We start from the raw sequence: 17,564 nt of genomic DNA on the forward strand, positions 1-17,564 counted from the left end.
AAAACAAGCAACCCTGTCTGTAGAGGGAAATAGGTTCTCTAAAATATTTATTGACAACATTGCAATGGAAAAAACAACAACACAATTTGGACCCCCCATACAACCTACCCTAATTGTAATCATTTAGTTCACTTTAATTATTAAGACCTCATGACAAGAGCTGGAAAGGAAAAGTTAAAACCCTTCCAGGTGAAATCAACACAAGCAAGCACAAGGGGTGTTTTGTGAACGTGCAAATAGTTTCTGACACCTAAGCAACCAGCTTCAGGCTTCTGTCCAGAAAACAAATAATTTTCTCTGCCAAATGTTCTTTCAATGTATTGGTATCCAGGAATCTAAGCTGACAGAGAAGAAGTGCCAAAAACAGGAATAAGGAGTTCAAAACTACAGGCTTCTCCTTTGTTTGTGGGGAGGGGAAAGGAAGAGGACTAGGAACACGTTTTACTGAAAGAGAAACCAGCAATTGAAAAAATCATAACAAAGTCCAAAGGACTATTCTTTATTATTCTTGGATGCATTATCTTGAATTACAGACTAAAAGGTAAAGGTGCAAGCACTGGGTCATTACTGACCCATGGGGTGATGTCACATCACAACGTTTACTAGGCAGACTATGTTTATGGGGTGGTTTGCCATTGCCTTCCCCAGCCGTCTACACTGAACCCCCAGCAAGCCAGGTACTCATTTAACCAACCTTGGAGGGATGTACAGTGAGTCTACCTTGAGCTGGCTATCTGAAACCAACTTCCGTCAGGATCGAACTCAGGTCGTGAGCAGAGCTTTTGACTGCAGTACTGCAGTTTACCACTCTGAGCCATGGGTCAGTTTACAGTCACTGATTATAGGGAAGGGAACCTGATTTTCTTCTCATTTCCCCCTCTAATGGTGATGTAGAGTACAAATTGCACACAGTGACTGAGTTAATGCAAAGCAGTTTAAAAATTAGGACAAAATAGGTTCTGACAAAAAAAGGCTGCAATCCACACATGAGTTAAACTTCAGTGTTAGGATCTGAGCCAATCCAGTGTAATTGGCATGGATTTCAAGTTGAACTAAAGTGGTTCTAAACCAAAATAGTCCAGAGTAGCTGGGATCTGAATAGGAGGTGGATGGTGAGTTTTTTTTTTTTTTAAGTTTATAATTAATAGCTGAAAATAATGCATGGCTGCAGTTTAGGGTTAGCTGGAATGATGTTGCATCTGCAGATTAAGAACATTCTCCAACGATCTGTTTTACTTGTTGCACAAATACATATAAGGCCTTGAAACCTTTCTCATTCATTGCAGCGCTAGGAAAGAGGCAGGAAAAGCAAAGTTTCCAACAGTATGGGAAGGTGACAAGAATCATGTCATAATTTTGCAACACAAATTCAATTGCCCTGAAGGATGTGAGATCAAAAAAGGTGATCTGCAGACTGGACAGGTCAACTTCACAGTGGCTAGGTGCCTAAGGGACTTTTCTGAAGGACAGAAGGACCATTTCCCATCTGTGCTCAGGCCAGCAGCTCAAGGGCTCCCAACTCTACACGGATGGGAGTGAGCTGCAGTAATAGTTTGAATGGCAGTAATAGTTTAAGCTGGGCTGCCAAGGGGGAGGGGCCTGGGGGGACAAATTTCTGGGTCCCAAGAAGCACAGTAAACAGCAATCGCTCTGCTTTCTGCTCGCCATTTACTACAAAGAGGCCAACACCTGCATATCCTGCTAAACCCATCAACCAAGCCAGCACTGGAGCAAGGCAAGGCCAACCAGCACCCCTCACGGCTGCAAGAGTCACTTCCGGGCTGCAGCCTCCTCACAATGTTGCTGTTTCCCTTTCCCTTTCCATCCACCCAGCTCTATAGTTTTGTCTGCTCAATCAGATCTTGCAGAGCAGTGGCTCTGTTAGTGTGTTGTAGAAATAAAACAACTTTTCCTCTTTTCTTAATTTCTCTTTCTTTTCCCCACACTTTTCTGTTCCTTCATTTTTCTCTTCTTCTAATCCCCACTTTATTTGTCAGTCTTGGTGTCAACTCCTTCTCATCCCAAGTTAACAGTCCAGTAGCACCTTAAAGACTAACAGAATATCTGGCAGGGTATGAACTGGACTTTTGCTCTTTTCGACTAGTACAGACAGACAAATACTGTCAGTACTAGTACAGACAGACAAATTGTGGTCTATCATCCCAGGTTAGCAACTCAGAATGTATTTAATAGAAGTATAGCAGCAAACCCTTGTTAATATTATGAATAGACGTGGCGGAGGGGTAAAAAGGTAGTAAAAAGGTGCATAGTAATGGGATGGTAGTCTGTTTCAGTGGTTATACATGTGGAACAGCAGTTAGAATTCATGTTCCTCAGTGGAACAGGCTTCCTTGGGAGGTGGTGAGCTCTCCTTCCCCAGAGGTTTTTAAGAAGAGGTTAGATGGCCATCTGTCAGCAATGCTGATTCTATGACCTTAAGCAGATGGTGAGAGGGAGGGCATCTTGGCCATCTTCTGGGCATGGAGTAGGTCAGTGGGGGTGTGGGGCGGGGAGGTAGTTTGGAATTTCCTGCATTGTGAAAGGGGGTTGGACTAGATGACCCTGGTGGTCCCTTCCAACTCTATGATTCTATTACTCTAAGTTACACCAATCACAGAAGTAAGTGGAATCAACCATTACAGACTTCTGCCGCTCCTAGGTAGAGTTTGTATGCGTACATGTAATTGTGCCCTTTGCAAACCATCCTCCATAGAGAAACGTTTTGTATGAAATTGTGTTCTGTGGATAGGATACCACTAATGATTGCTGCAATAGCATTTTTTGGAGCTCGCTGGGAAAGATATGAGTTAGTTAGGAATTGAAAGTAGCTAGTTAGTTCAAAACAGAAATGCCTTTAAACAGCTCCAGGAAACAAACGAACAACAAAGGTCTTTCTTGTTTCTCCAAAGTCACTATTTTCGAATGAAATTAGACAAAGCACCTTTGGTGCTTCCTCGATCATATTCTTTACTGAATAATCCAACTTCTAAGGTGCATCTTTGTTAAACAGGAATGCTAAAGATTAAAGTGAAGTAGTAATAACTTTGACTTTTAAAAGTCCTACTCACATAGTTACTGTTTGAGTCAGTGATATAATTTAGAGCAGAATTATAAAAAAGCCCACCTCTCCTGTCACTGATGAAAGAAATAGGTTCACCCCCAGGAGGTATGCTAATCTGTGACAAATCAAAGGAATACTCCTTTATAAAAACAATACACAGGTTTGTCCTAGTGAAAAGCACGCACAATTCGGAAGCATTTCTTGTCCCATTCAACCTTTCACTCTGAAGTAGATGCCAAACATACATCCAAATGTATTACAATTCTGGCATAACATCTCTCTTTAAGATCTAGCTGGCAGTTAACATTTCTAAAGAAAGATTTATTACCCCACCTGCCCATTTATGTCTCTCTCAAGAAGTCTGAGCACCAGAAATGGAATCAAAAAGATTAAGAAAGCTGAAATACGGGACTTGGCCATGATTGTGAAAAAGTCTGAAAAAACCACATGCCTCCTCTACTCCTCTAACCTCCATACCCAGGAAAGAATGTGAGGCTTAGACCAGCCAACTTTCCCACCATCACCCAGTTCCCCCTCTTACTACAGACCCCATTCCACCCAACATGGCTTTTGTTCATGCAGGTCCCCTGATCCTCAACATTTTGGGGGTCATCGGGGTCTCCCTCTTCCTTTATTCACCAATGGAAAAACAGGATCCAATGGTTAGACTGCTGGAATATTAGACTTCATGCTCTTGAAGCAACCTCAGTCTGGACAAGAATGGAATTTCGAGGACGTTGGCACAGCCACAGAAGGCTGTGTACAACACACACACACCCAAGCAACAGCTATTTTTAATGCCACCATTATGGTTATCTTACCTCAGCTTTTATCTTATTGTCTCCAAAACAAAGATGCTGTAAGTAGGCAGCAGCATTGGACTGCACTGAGGGGAACTGATGCTGTAACATCTGTATAACCTCTGGAAGTTCTGGATCTCTCCATCCAAACTCTCTGTACACAAAGAAACAAGAAAAAGGGTAAGCAATTATTCTAAAAAAAAAAATGACAGTAGCATCCAGTGTTGTTGAAGTGCCATCGGTTTATCTAACAAGACAACAGGAAATGTATTGGGGGGGGGGGCAGGGGAGGGATTTTTACTAGTGTCACTGCCAAAATTAACATATGGAAACAATGCTATCCAGAATTTTAAATATGCTTAGCCATTACAGACTTTGCCTGGATTGGTTTTCTTTTCATTGTTTTCCTTTAAACCTAATAGAAATCAAAAGCACTATAGGAAGCCCTGATTGTGATGAAGTTGAAGAAAAAAGAAAAAGAAATACACAAACACAGCCAAGATGCACAGACATGCTTTCTCACTGAGTCAGAATAGCGCCCCTCTCAACTAGCAGGTTCTGGGGTAGGGGGTGGTGTGGCATTTTGACCTAAGCAGCCTCAGAGGTAAGGCTCTCGGATCGCTGCAATGCAGAGACCCCTGTGCCTAAGTGGGAGATGCCAGATCTCCCTAGTTTAGCCTGGACTCTGCTACTAGGTCTATTAGAATGTGTAGCAATTTATTTTAATATGGTTGGACCAAAGCAATTATAGTATGGGAAATCCTCCCGTGGTGGTCTCCACTGGGCTATATCAACAAGAGTATACCTTGTACTATTTTTCACATTATAGATACTTGAATGTCCCATGGACATGACTTATCCCATGTTCAGTTCTGAATGAGCTCCACTTCAGGATTTTCAATGTGAAAGTCAATACCTCATTAAAACAACCATTACTTTTCACTTTAATTTTTCTTTAGGTAGACATTTTGCAAAGTCCCTCCATCCCAGCCATTGCCCTGCTGGTCCTCCTCTTTTACAGAATTAATGCAAATGAGCACCAGATACCTTATTTCTTTTTGTCTCACTGTTTTTTGTGTTGTATTAACCCAGTTATTTCCAAATCCTGTAGACAGAGTCCCCCCCGCCCCCGGTTTTTTGGTACTCCTGTGAAGTTAAAAGTGTATTGCTTCATGTGAAATAACCAACTATCATTGGGCACATTCAATGCCATTTAAAGGGGAAGCAATTGAGACAAGGAACAGCTCACAGCCTGAGACTAGGAACTACGGGCAGACATCTCTGAAGGATAGAGAATCATGGCCATCAAGACACAATTAGGGCTGAGCCAACATCAAGGAACAACACTAAACCAAAGAAAAATGTTGGACTGCAGACAGAGGGCAATAGGTATAGTAATCTGTGAATATGGGACTTCTTGTGCAGTGTAAGTTCATTAGTTCCCACAAATAAAGTCATACATATTTACTACTCAAATGTGACTGACTGTGCAAAACGTGCAGTCATAAGAGAAGATAAACTGGTCAAGCTCTACCAAGTGAGACAGGTTGATTTACATCTTCCCCAGAGATGAACTTTAAGGCAGTTCCAAATAACCAGCTTTGTAGCAGCTGCCAACTGAAGTTTCACTGTCTTTCTACAGCTGACAGCTTTTGAGTTTCAATATTAGTTTAGTCTAAATTACCAGACAACTTGCAGTTCCCACTGCATGAGAAACATCTCTCAAACAGAGGAAATAAAGTATCATCTTTATTTTAACACACCGTTTTCTGCTATGAAAATTCATTATATCAGAAATGAGTTGGACAATCATCGCTACATTCAAACAGCTAGCTTTGCTTGCCATTTCTATATTTTATCTTGCCTCTTCCTCTCTCACATGGGCATTTCAGCCCCAGAATCACTCAAAAGGCAGATTAGGTATGGAGACCTCAAATTCACATTTAACAGCTGAAGTTGATGATGAAAGGTTTCCCCAGGTTTCCCCACATTTAACCCTGACTTCTTCTCTATTCTAGCTCTCTCAAGGATGGGTATGTTGTTATGAATTACCCAACAAAAACAAACACAGGTTCAAGTTGCAATCAAAGCGAAATTTAATAAGCTCAAAATGACTTTTCAATGAAACAGTGGAAGGAAGGAATGCAATTCTGGGCAGAGAAGCAGGGTCAAAATACAAATAAATAACAAGCACAAATGGTTAAATAAAAAAAAAAACTTCAGAAGATTATCCATGCAAGGATTCTAATTTTAGTTGGAAAAGGAAATACATATGGATGCAGTTCTATCTTGGTACTATTATGAAATGAATTTAGTAACCAGTGATTGCTTTATATTAAACAAAAGCAGATAAGAAAATACTAATTTAATGTCCATATGCAATGGCTGTTTCAAAAGCAGATGTTCTTTAAAAACTGTTATTTTAGTGAGTTCTAAATACATTAAAAAACAGTTATGTAAATTAGTCAAATGTGTTAACCCTGCTGACTTTCCTGCTCCCTCAGAAGGGGAAAGTCTTACTAACTGCTTTAAAGAGATAAATAACAAGGATTGTGTGTGTTAAAGTTTAAGGAAGTTTTTTCTAGAGAGAATAAGGCATCAATTACTATTTCAACAACTGAAATATTGTTTGCAGTCGGTTTCTTCATTTCATAAACATTCCCCTCCTTCAGAACTCACCTACTTTTCTCACTAAAGATTTCTTCCAACTCAGATCCTATTCTTCGCTCTGCCCTCAAAGCACAGACCAGCTCTTTTCAGTTGTCACACACTGGATCTGAGATCAGTAAAAATGTGTGAGAACCTGACGTGTGGTTGGATTTGCCGGAATGCCTCCTGGGACGCCGGCAGGAGTTCCCTTTGGCGTCCTGGGGCGGCGCTGCTGCAGCAGCCCCCGGCACCTGGCATCTGGGCCTTCCTGCCAGTGTTGGGGCCACTAACGCCGGTGTAAGTTGCCCGGACGCTGTTGCGGGGGTCCGAACGCCGGTGCAGCGCCTTCCTGGCCTCCTAAGGGCTTTGGCCTTCAGGCTCAGGAATGCATTGTTTTGGTGTCAATGCAGGTTTTCAGCTAATCAAGAACATGTGCCAATTCAACAAATGAAAGTTGCATATGCAGCTATAAATGTTCCCACAGTGTAATTTCAGAAGAGATCTCTTTGTGTGACTCCCTTAAGCTCAAACTGGTAATGGATCGTCACAGTGCAGTTTCTCTTCATTTTTTTGTTTTGCATTAGCAGCTCCATCTTCCAAACTATTGCCAGGCAGGAATGGACCTAGACTTGCCAACCTCCAGGTGAGGCCTGCAGATCTCTCAGGTTACACAGGTCAGTTCCCCTGAAGAAAATAGCTGCTTTAGAGAATAGATTTTATGGCATTGTACACCAGCCCCTCCCCAAACCCTGCCTTCCCCAGGCTTCACCCCCAAATCTCCATGCATTTCACAGCCCAGAGTTGGCAACCCTTCTGAGGCCAAGATTTTTGTTGTGCAAACCAGGGTCCCCTCCCACTGCACACTGGCAATTTGCTGCTCAACATCTGCTGTCTGCTCTTGCCCCACCACTGAGTGTCCTTGCCAGCCCTGCCATTAGGCGGCAGCAGTGATCAGTTTTGTAAATCTATAGATCTAGTTCCCAACTTTGCCCCTGCCTGCAGATACTTAAATCCGCAGATAAGGGACACACTCACCCCAAACAGATATTTCTTCAAACTTAGGGTACCCCCCAAGTTTGCAGAAAAATCTGAAAACTAAAAAACAAACACCTGATGCAACGTTATTTGTTTTATTTCTTAAGAACATAAGAAAAGCCCTGCTGGATCAGACCAAGGCCCATCAAGTCCAGCAGTCTGTTCACACAGTGGCCAACCAAGTGCCTCTGGGAAGCCCCCAAACAAGGCGACTGCAGCAGCACCACCCTGCCTTTGTGTTCCACAGCACCTAAGATAATAGGCATGCTTCTCTGATCCTGGAGATCAGAATAAGATCCTGGTTTAAAAAGTGTTGTCTGCATATGCTTGCCAATCAGCAGCGTCTCCGGGCCCAGAGGCACTAGAAGAGGACACACAGAGCCGCTCCGGAGCCCACCAAGAGATGGACTGTGGGGAGGGGTGTAGAATAAAGGTAGGTGGTGGGGCCTGAAACCATGATGGGGAAGGGAGATGGGATCCCCCCCCCCTGTGAATTTCACAGCCCCCCCCTTATCTTATATTGTAATAGCAAAGTCGACCTAATCTTTGGAAGCTTAAATACAGTGACTGGAACTGTAAACGGGCAAGATAGATCTTTCTAAAAACCTGAAAAGGATGCCAGGTTTGCAGAAAAATATGAAATCTAAAAAACAAAAAAACAAACTTTGGGCAGTTTTAAAAACCGGAAAATGATAAAAGGAGCACCTGTAGCTTTAAGCAACATATTCCCTCAGTGGCTGTTGCTAGGCAGCCACAGCATTCCAGGCTTCAGTTTCTGGGAGTAAAAAGCAGGGGGAGGGGGCAGAGCTTTTTCCAGGCCTATTTTGGACTTTGAGGAAGGACTCATTGTGGCCAGGCCTGGCTAGGTTTGCCAGCTCCATGCTGATAAATTCCTGCAGATGTTGTGGTGAAGTCTGAGGAAGGCAGGGTTTGGGGAGGGGAGAGGCCTAAGCAGAGTATAATGCCATAGATTCCACCTTCCAAAGCAGCAATTTCTCCAGGGGGACAGATCTCTGTTGTTTGGAGTTCAGTGGTAATTCCAGGGGATCTCCAGGCCCCACCTGGAGGTTGGAAACCCTAGTTTCCCTGGAGGAAAAGGCTGCTTTGGAGGTTGGCAACCCCAGAAGGAGAGAAGGAGGTGGGAAAAGGGGAGAGGCTATGGGGGCTTTCAATAAAAGGAAAGAGGAAATAGTTGTGGAGGGGAAATGAAATGCCCCCTGCAAGTCCTTTTGGGTTCCCACTTGTGGTTACTAATGCGGAAAGTCCAAACAAGCATTAAATCCCACAAATATTCCTCACAAGTTTGCTCTTTATATGAAAGTCATATGGCAAATTCAGAGCACGTTTATTCTGCAGAACTGACTGGCGATGATGCCCATAGGTTTTCATTGATTTCATCAATCAAAAGAGGACAAGAACGCCAATTTTTAATAGTATATAGCTAACAGTCTTGCCTGCCTTTCACTAGCATGCTGTACTTGGACGCCAGCCACAGCGCTCTCATTATTCTAATCATTATTCTAATCAGATATGTAATTGAAAACATGACAGCAATAAGAAAAATAAGTGCTAATAATATTTGAGCGGAGACTAAACCTTTTGCTGGAAGACAGAATTAGAACTTAAGCCTTTGTAATCCTTTGTACGCGGACTATATAAAGGAACTGCAACATTCACATTACTTAAGGAGAAACCTGGCAGATCTGACTTGCTCACAATCAGACATTTGAACTAAATTTACAGTTTTTGAGATAATAAATCGAGGCATTATGGAGAGCAGCAATAGTGGTATGCCCCACTGCTGGGACCAAGACCAGCTGTTGAGCGCATGTGCTGCCCACCTTGGAGCAGTGTGGGAGCAGGGGGCTTGGGGTGCAAAACATGCTAAGCTGGGGGGCCCTCATCTTCTACAGATACTGCAAAGACCTGTCTCCAGCTTAAAATGTAAGGGGGGAACCTCCCAGGTCCATCTCCATGATTCTGCGTTGCCTGCATCCTGGCTTGGGAGGCTAGAGAGGAAACCACACAAAAAGAGCTTCACACAAGCTATCATAATGTGGTCTGGCTATGCACAGTCTAATAGTTCAAGGCTTGATTTGTGTGGCCAAAATGTTGGCCACCCTGGCATATCAGTCAACTACCACTGTAGCAACTAAAGTGCCAATCCACAAAAGGTTGGGTTTTATTAGGCTTGAAAACATGCAACATGCAGTTTACTGTATATATTGACAGGAGGGTATTTAAAAGGAAAATTACAAATGAAACATAAAAGCTCCCCATCCCAGCAGAATTATCAATAAGTTGTTTGCTGCTTGCAAGGCAGCAGAAACAGCATTTAACTTCCTTTGAACGAGTCTGTGCAGACACCTCCTTACAAACCATGACAAAATATGAGAATAGAGACATGTCAAAGAGGATGCCGAAGAACAAGAAGAAGAAGAGGAGGAGGAGGAAGAGGAGGAGGAGTTGGAGTTGTTTTTATATGCTTACAATCACCTTCCCTTCCCCTCCCCACAACAGACAGCCTGTGAGGTAGGTGAGGCTAAGAGAGCTCTAAAAGAGCTGTGACTAGCTAGCCCAAGTTCACCCAGCTGGCTTCATGCACAGGAGTGGGGAAACCAACCCTGTTGTGGGCATGTAGTAATGTAGGCATATATAGCTTGAAATTCTATACAATATAGCTTGAAATTCTATACAATAGTTGCTATGAATGTTAATTAAAGTGTATCAGATGCCTAGCTGTAGCCTGGCTGTAATTTCAACAAGGCAAGACGATAAGCTAAAGGCCGGGTGTTGAGCCAGCAACCTTTACTAAGTATAAATAATAAGACAACACCGAATTATTTTTTGTCTGAGTGGGGGGGGGTAATAGGCTTTCATTATATAAAGTTAAATAGCCTTGCTTCCCATCTTTTTTATGTCATATTCTTATATTATAATTAATATGTTTGTCTTTGGAAGATATAATCACATATCTATGTTAGTTATCTGCTAGACAACCTTGTTTGAAGGCTGAGAAAGGTTTTTGATCCTTGATGTGATGTCATAAACAAGATTATTTAAAGATTAGAATTCCCATAAAAAGGTTTTTAGGGGTCAGAAATTGTTCAGTAGTTGGGAGTTCTATAGCAGACATGCTGCCCCTATGCTGTCTGTCTAAACAATTTCCCCAGAAGCATGGCACATCCAGAGGTATGTGAACTTGGTATTTCTACTGTAACTTTTACTGAACAGATCTGCTTAAATTTTGTAATAATCCAGTTAGTTTTTTTCCTACAATGTTAGGTTTTTCCTACAGTGTAACTGTAATATATTTGTAACTGTTGTATTTTGTATGTTCTGTCTTTATATTATTTTTTATACTGAAGTTTCTACAATAAAAAGGAATTTCTTAATTCAAAGCTTGTATCACTACTTATGGGGTAATTGGTTATGTAAGATAATGTATTTTCCAGTAAAATACAACATCTAGAAAACTAATTACCTTCACAGTACTGACTGCTTCAACCCGGTTCACCAGATTAGTGTTAGCCGCTCGTGTGGAGGAGTGGGGAATCAAACCTGATTCTCCGGATTAGAGCCCACCACTACACCCTGCTGGCTCTCTAACTATTTGGCATCCAGAAGACACATGTTCAGTACTAGCTTTACATTAGAGTTGTGGGGCAGGTATGACAAACATCACTTAGTTATAGCAATTTTTCAGGTGTATGTGTGAATTTCTCTTTCAATTTATGCTAGAGAGCCAGCGTGGTGTAGTGGTTAAGACTGGTGATTTGGAGCAGTGGACATTAATCTGGAGAACCAGATTTGATTCCCCCCTCCTCCACATGAAGCCAGCTTGCTGACCTTGGGCTAGTCACAGCTCTCTTAGAGCTCTCTCAGCCCCACCTACCTCACAGGGTGTCTGTTGTGGGGAAAGGAAGGGAAGGCGATTGTAAACCGGTTTGATTCTTCCTTAAGCGGTAGAGAAAGTCAACATATAAAAACCAACTCTTCTTTTTCTTACTAGAGCAGAACATGGACATCTGATCAATTAGCTGGTGTGCAGAAACACTGACAGCAATGTTCATTGCTTTTCAGATGCAGTCCTGTGCAGGCAGCCTGGTGGAGCAGATTTCTGTAGGAATCATACACTAAAAATGGCATCAAACATTCATCATAAAAGGGGAACAAAGCAAAACAAAACCAGCTCTCACGGCCATACGGTTATCAGGTTTATGCCTTCAAGTTTTGTTTCATACAGACACACAGCCTCTGTATGCTGGTGCGTAGCCTCAGCCCCTCCCAGAATGGAAGAGATCCAGGCATAAGAACAGCCCTGCTGGATGCAGGCGCAGCATCAGTGGTGCACAGCATTGCCCTTGAATGACCCACGTCGATGGTAGGCAACACCGACCAGCTCAGAGCATCCCCCCATATGGGGACTTTTCTTTTTTCTTTTCTTTTTTTGCTTCTGGGAGCAGGGCTGTCCCTGGCTAGAATGCAGAGACCGATGCATTTCACACATCAAATTGGAAACTACGAAGCATGTGTTCCTCTAGGATTTCTGTCTCTACCCTCCTTCTCACTCTCTATCCAAATCCCACCCTTGAACCTCTAAGCCGTCTCTCACTGACATCTGCTTCTAAGGAACTACACATTCCAACGTTTCTGGTGCCTCTCCAACTTAAGCATTCACACTATGCTCACGCTACTGGATCAGGCCAAGGAGCCGTTTCCCCCAGCACCCAGGTTCTACTATAGCCACCAGGCAGATTCCTCTGAGAAGCCTAAAAGCCAGGCCCAAGGCTATCTGCCTCTGAACATGGAGGTTCTATTTCATAGCACCCTCGGTGGATCCTGGTTTGGGGGAGGAATTCACATTGATAAAGCACTAAAATGGATTACAGTTGGCTCTGGAACACAGAAATAATCCTGGGTACATGCATTTTTTTTTAATCAAGTAGAAAATGAAGTCTCTGCTATTACCTTTCAGTTGCTACTATAACTGCTACGGCACAAAGTGCAAATCATCAAATCAAGCCGCCAGGAACTGTCAGGGAAGGTGCCGAAAGAGCAGCTCTTTGATTAAGAGTCTGAATCACAGTTTGTTGTGCCGCTTTTACGAGGAACTTCGATCGCACTATATTTCCCCCCTTTTAATATACAAATCCAATGCCTCTGTGACTGACATCATGCCTTTTTGACTAAGTGATAGGGACCCCAAGGCTACATTGTCAGTGGCAAGATTTGTTTCAGTCCTTATATCCCTCCAACACTAGATATGTGCTCTTCAAGATCAATTGATCAAGGAGCTTCTAAGGGATAAAAGGAAAGGAAAGTTTGTTGTCACAGCAGAACCCCCCCCCCAATAAACAAATCTTAATTTAGGATGAAAAAGATTGCAAAGGGAGGGACCTCTAAACTCCCAGCAGGAGACAAAGGCAGTTGCATTGCTTCACAGAAGATGGCATAAATGTCTGGAACGTCAACCTTTAAGCTCCTAAACCGCTTCACCAGATTTCTTGCTTGCTGCTGCTCCAGCTGCCATAGAAGAATACGTGTCCACTGGTTGGCTTTCTATGTACACAGCCCTTGTAAATGCTGTGACCAGAAAGCTTCAGTGAAATACAAACAGCCATTTTCATCTCCCTTCTGTCAAACTAATCTGGTTTTTAATGTACAAAACTGCGCCAGGGCCTCCTCAGCATCCCTTTTAGAACATTCAGGGCAAGGAGCAATGAAAAAGGAGGCAATTCTCCCCCCACAATCAAGAGCAGCCATTTATCACCTCCCACTAAGACCGGAAATAAAATTATTTTCCTCCTTTCGAAAATATATCGCAAAGCAAATTGCAGTTTTGAAAAGTTCTCAAATACTTGGTTCTGAGCCAAGCAGCCTCGGAGGCCTGGCTCAGCCGGCTTCTGGCCGCCGGCTAGGGTTGCCAGGTGCCCGCTGGTGGCCAGCAAACCCCCGGCAATTGCCCCCTCTGCCCGCCGATCACCTGAGAGTTGGCGGGCAAACGGGCACGCACGCCTGCGTGCCGCGCATGGCACTTCCAGTTTAAAGTCCCGCCTCGCGAGGGGCCTTTCCCTCTTAGTTTGAGGGGTAACACAAGAACATAAGAAAGGCCCTGCTGGATCAGACCCAGGCACATCCAGTCCAGCAGTCTGTTCACACAGTGGCCAACCAGGTGCCTCTAGGAAGCCCACAAGCAAGACGAGTGCAGCAGCACCATTTACCGCTCAAACTAAGAGGTAAAGGCCCTTTGCGAGGCGGCACTTCCAGTTCTAAACACGCGCTTAAACGCAAAATCCTCCCGCCAGAGGAGAAGAGGGACCTGGCAACCCTACCACCAGCAGCCCTCTAAGGCAGTGCCACCCCCCCCCCCAATTGATCCCCCAGTAAGTCAAATGGCCAGTCCCTGCACAGACTGCTTTATTTTATTTTATTTTTGCTGAGAGTTGCTTCTTCCCACCACAAAAGCCCGGTGAGTCTTCTGGGGTTCTTAAAAATGCACTCTAACCCCCTAAAGAAAATCCTCCCCTTGAAAATTAACAACAGTCTTTCAACAGCTACAATTTATCACGTAGGGGCACCAGCTATAATGGTGAACCCAGAAGTATTACAGGGATGATTTTTTTTTTGCTGTCAAGTCACAGCTGATTTATGACAACCCCGTATTGTTTTCAAGGCAAGAGACCTTCAGAGGTGGTTTGCCGTTGCCCGCCTCCACGTCACACCCCTGGTCTTCTGTGGAGGTCTCCCATCCAAATACTTGCCAAGGCCGAGGCTGAGAGCGTGTGTGTAACCGGCCCAAGGTGAACCAGCAATTTTCCATGGCAGAGTGGGGATTTGAACCTGGGTTTCTTAAGTCCTAGTCTGACACCTTAAGCACTACGCCATGCTGGCTCTGTTATTGCCCACCTTTGATTGATACTTCCCTGTTTCACTCTCACCCTATAAAGCACTGGTTCCCAACCAGGGGTCCACGGACCCCCAGGGGTCCGCGAGAACTAAATTAAGGTCCGCGAAACAAAGTTATAAACCCATAATAAATTAATATTTTCAATTAAAAGTTCTCTATTATAAATATATATATTCAAATATTATTCTAAGTTTAATGTTTAACTAACAGTTATGATTAAAGTTTATTTTCAAATTCTCAGAATTTTTATTTTGAACCTTGGGGTCCCTGCACTGAACAAAAAAGTCCTAGTGGTCCCTGGTCAAAAAAAGGTTGGGAACTACTGCTATAAAGAAAGGCTCCTAAAATCCTGAATGCAGATTTTAGTCAGCCTAAACCAGTACTGATAGTTTTGCTATTGCGAGCTTCCACTGACAGGAGCTAATTCAACCAGATGTTTGTGAAAGAGAAATCTATAATACTTTACTTTAAAAATAGCTTTGGGAAAGGAAATTATTCAGAGTAAAAAAAAGGAAATAAGTAATCACAGCAAATTTATTCACACATATGGATTAATCTGAATGCTTTCTCTGTAATGCCATCCGCCAGCTTACCAGAGACCGTCCTCTCCCCCACACAGATCCCCCCCCCCAGGCTCTTAGATCTGGGGTCAGCTCTTGGCTCCAGGTACCAAGTAGCTGAAAGAGATTTAACTTCCACCTTCCTGGGACACAGCATTCTCTGGAGCCCCCTCCCAGGACAAGTCCATCAAACTTTCACCTCTTACATATTTCCACCAGATAAAATACTTTGAAAACAAAGCATTTGTAGCCTAACCTCATTATTTTGAAACTGAACCTGGTTTTACTGTGCTGTTATTACTGTTCTTCATGTTCTTTCCAATTAACATTTTGGCTTAATTTTAAAAATTCTTGCTTTTTATGACTGTCACCTTTTGCTTTTTGGTAAACGTGACCTGTAAGTGTAGTAAATACACAAAATAAACAGTCCATATATATATAATATGCCACTTATATGCTTATATATGACCTTAGGCAGTTCATGAGAGGGAGGGCATCTTGGCCATCTTCTGAGCATGGAGTAGGGGTCACTGGGTGTGTGGGGGAGGTAGTTCGAAATTTCCTGCATTGTGCAGGGGGTTGGACTAGATGACCCTGGTGGTCCCTTCCAACTCTATGCTTCTATGATTCTGTATCTCTTTTTATAATGATTTCTGTAATGATCTGTGGATGAGAGATTAAAAAACTGCATAAGCAGAATATTCAGAATGGTCTTCTTCAAATGTATATCCATAGGAAGGTTCGAGAGGATTAGTCTTAATTGCCTCCCGTTATCTCATTCTTTGGTGCTCAGAGCACCAGCTGCTTTATTAGCATGTCAGTCATCCTTCTCTGCAAATAGAATAAAACAGAAGAAAGAAACAAAAATGGGGAAAACAAAAATTTGGCAGAATTGGTTAAAATGATCAATGAGAGACTGCTTAAAGCAATCTCTATTGATAAAAATATAATGTAAGGATACTTTTGTTGCCTCCTTTCTTCCTGATGGTTCTATACAAGGGAGAACAACCACCCCACCCCTGCACTGGAAATTAGCATCCACTCCAATCCAACATCCTGGATTCACAACCTGAATCACCAGATGGTGAGGATACGGCAACTAAGGAAGCAGCATTTTCAGAAGCAGAAGCAATCCTGGCCTGATCCTTTCAACATCTGGAAGGCTTTGATCGTCATGAGCAGTTGCATGGGAGGAAAGAGAATGATGAAGATGCATCATCAGTGCCTGGATCTTGTCAGGCAGCACTTTGCAGCAGAGAGAGGTGACTTAGAGGGATTAACTATGCATGTGGAAATGTATTTGAAATGTTCCTTTGGCCTAAGTGAAGTCTCTGCTGTAAATCAGAGAAGCAGAATGGAAGGTCAGTGCACCCAATGGAATGTCTCCCTAGCCTCCCTAAAGCAACCCTGCCTCACTGCATTGCCCATTCTGATGGCACCAAGGCAGGGGCTCAGTGCGTCATAGCACAAATGTACACTTACACACACACAAATGCCCCAAATCCCCCTACACAGGGTATTACTCTGATTTAAACAATATAGAGGAGAGTGAAGGACAAATCTTTCTTCTCAATGACTGTGTGACGTATGTAATGTAGAGAGCTGAAACACTCGGGACCCAACCAAGTGGCACCTAAGCACATTTCACTTCAGAACAACCTTTTCATTAACCCCATTTATTCAGGTGCAATGTATGAAAGACTGATGTCTTCTTATCTACATCTATAGTAACTGTAAAAATTATATCCAGGACACAGCTATTCACATGTTGCTAGAAAGCTCAACTAACAAGATTGCCTCACTGCCCAACATTGGTTGATTGCTTTTCCTTGATGTGATCCTCACTTTCCCTTATGTCATGACACTCTTTTCCCCTTCCAGAGAGCATGTGTAACAGTCTTGGGCACTGCAGACCTGTCATGGGCAATGCAATATAGTGCTCATCTATCTTCCCAAAGGGATCATCCGTCTTCCCAAAGGGAAATTAAATTGCTGTGAAATGTCACCTTCTCGTAATTGCTAGCCCATTACTTTGAATTCAGTAGAGAATGATTGCTTTCACCTCCCTTGCTTATTGGCTTTATGGCTGGATGAGGGAAGAAACCATCCTTAAGTGCAAAGAGGAGATGGACAAAGGTCATCCAATGAGGGGCCCAGGCTGGAAAGCTGGTAAGGCAGTGAAATTCAGAGAAGGTTAACATTGAGTTCAGAGTGATGGTACACATTCTTATGTTTCTGCTCCAGCTTTCTCTTCTCCAGAGTAAGCATGCCCAGATCATCCTACTTTTCTCCCCAAGACCTTTGACTGAAATGGTTTTGTAAATCTGCAACTTCTCCTACCAAACACCTCTTTTCTGCTACACAGCAATACTGCTTTCGCTCTCCAATTGCTTCTTTCAGCTGAAAGCATCGACAAAGTGGTGAATGGTATGGAAAGAACTGATGCGAGATTTTTTTCCTCTCTCTCTAAACTACTAGAATTCAACAAAACTGATTGACAGGAGAGTCCAAAGGAAGCATTTCTTCATGCTAGACATAATTAATGAAGT

At 43.0% G+C, this 17,564-nt stretch overlaps 1 protein-coding gene across 1 annotated transcript in view; it reads right to left on the reverse strand.

The window, feature by feature from the left end:
• The window catches only part of CTNND2 (catenin delta 2), a 509,931-nt gene that overhangs the window by 157,239 nt on the left and 335,128 nt on the right, over positions 1 to 17,564 (reverse strand). Inside the window, exon 9 of the mRNA XM_056854116.1 lies at positions 3,883 to 4,015. Coding sequence (XP_056710094.1) covers positions 3,883 to 4,015 — 133 coding nt within the window. The remainder of the gene's footprint in view (positions 1 to 3,882; positions 4,016 to 17,564) is intronic.

Source organism: Euleptes europaea, chromosome 8, assembly GCF_029931775.1.
Source record: "Euleptes europaea isolate rEulEur1 chromosome 8, rEulEur1.hap1, whole genome shotgun sequence".
Taxonomy (NCBI): domain Eukaryota; kingdom Metazoa; phylum Chordata; class Lepidosauria; order Squamata; family Sphaerodactylidae; genus Euleptes; species Euleptes europaea.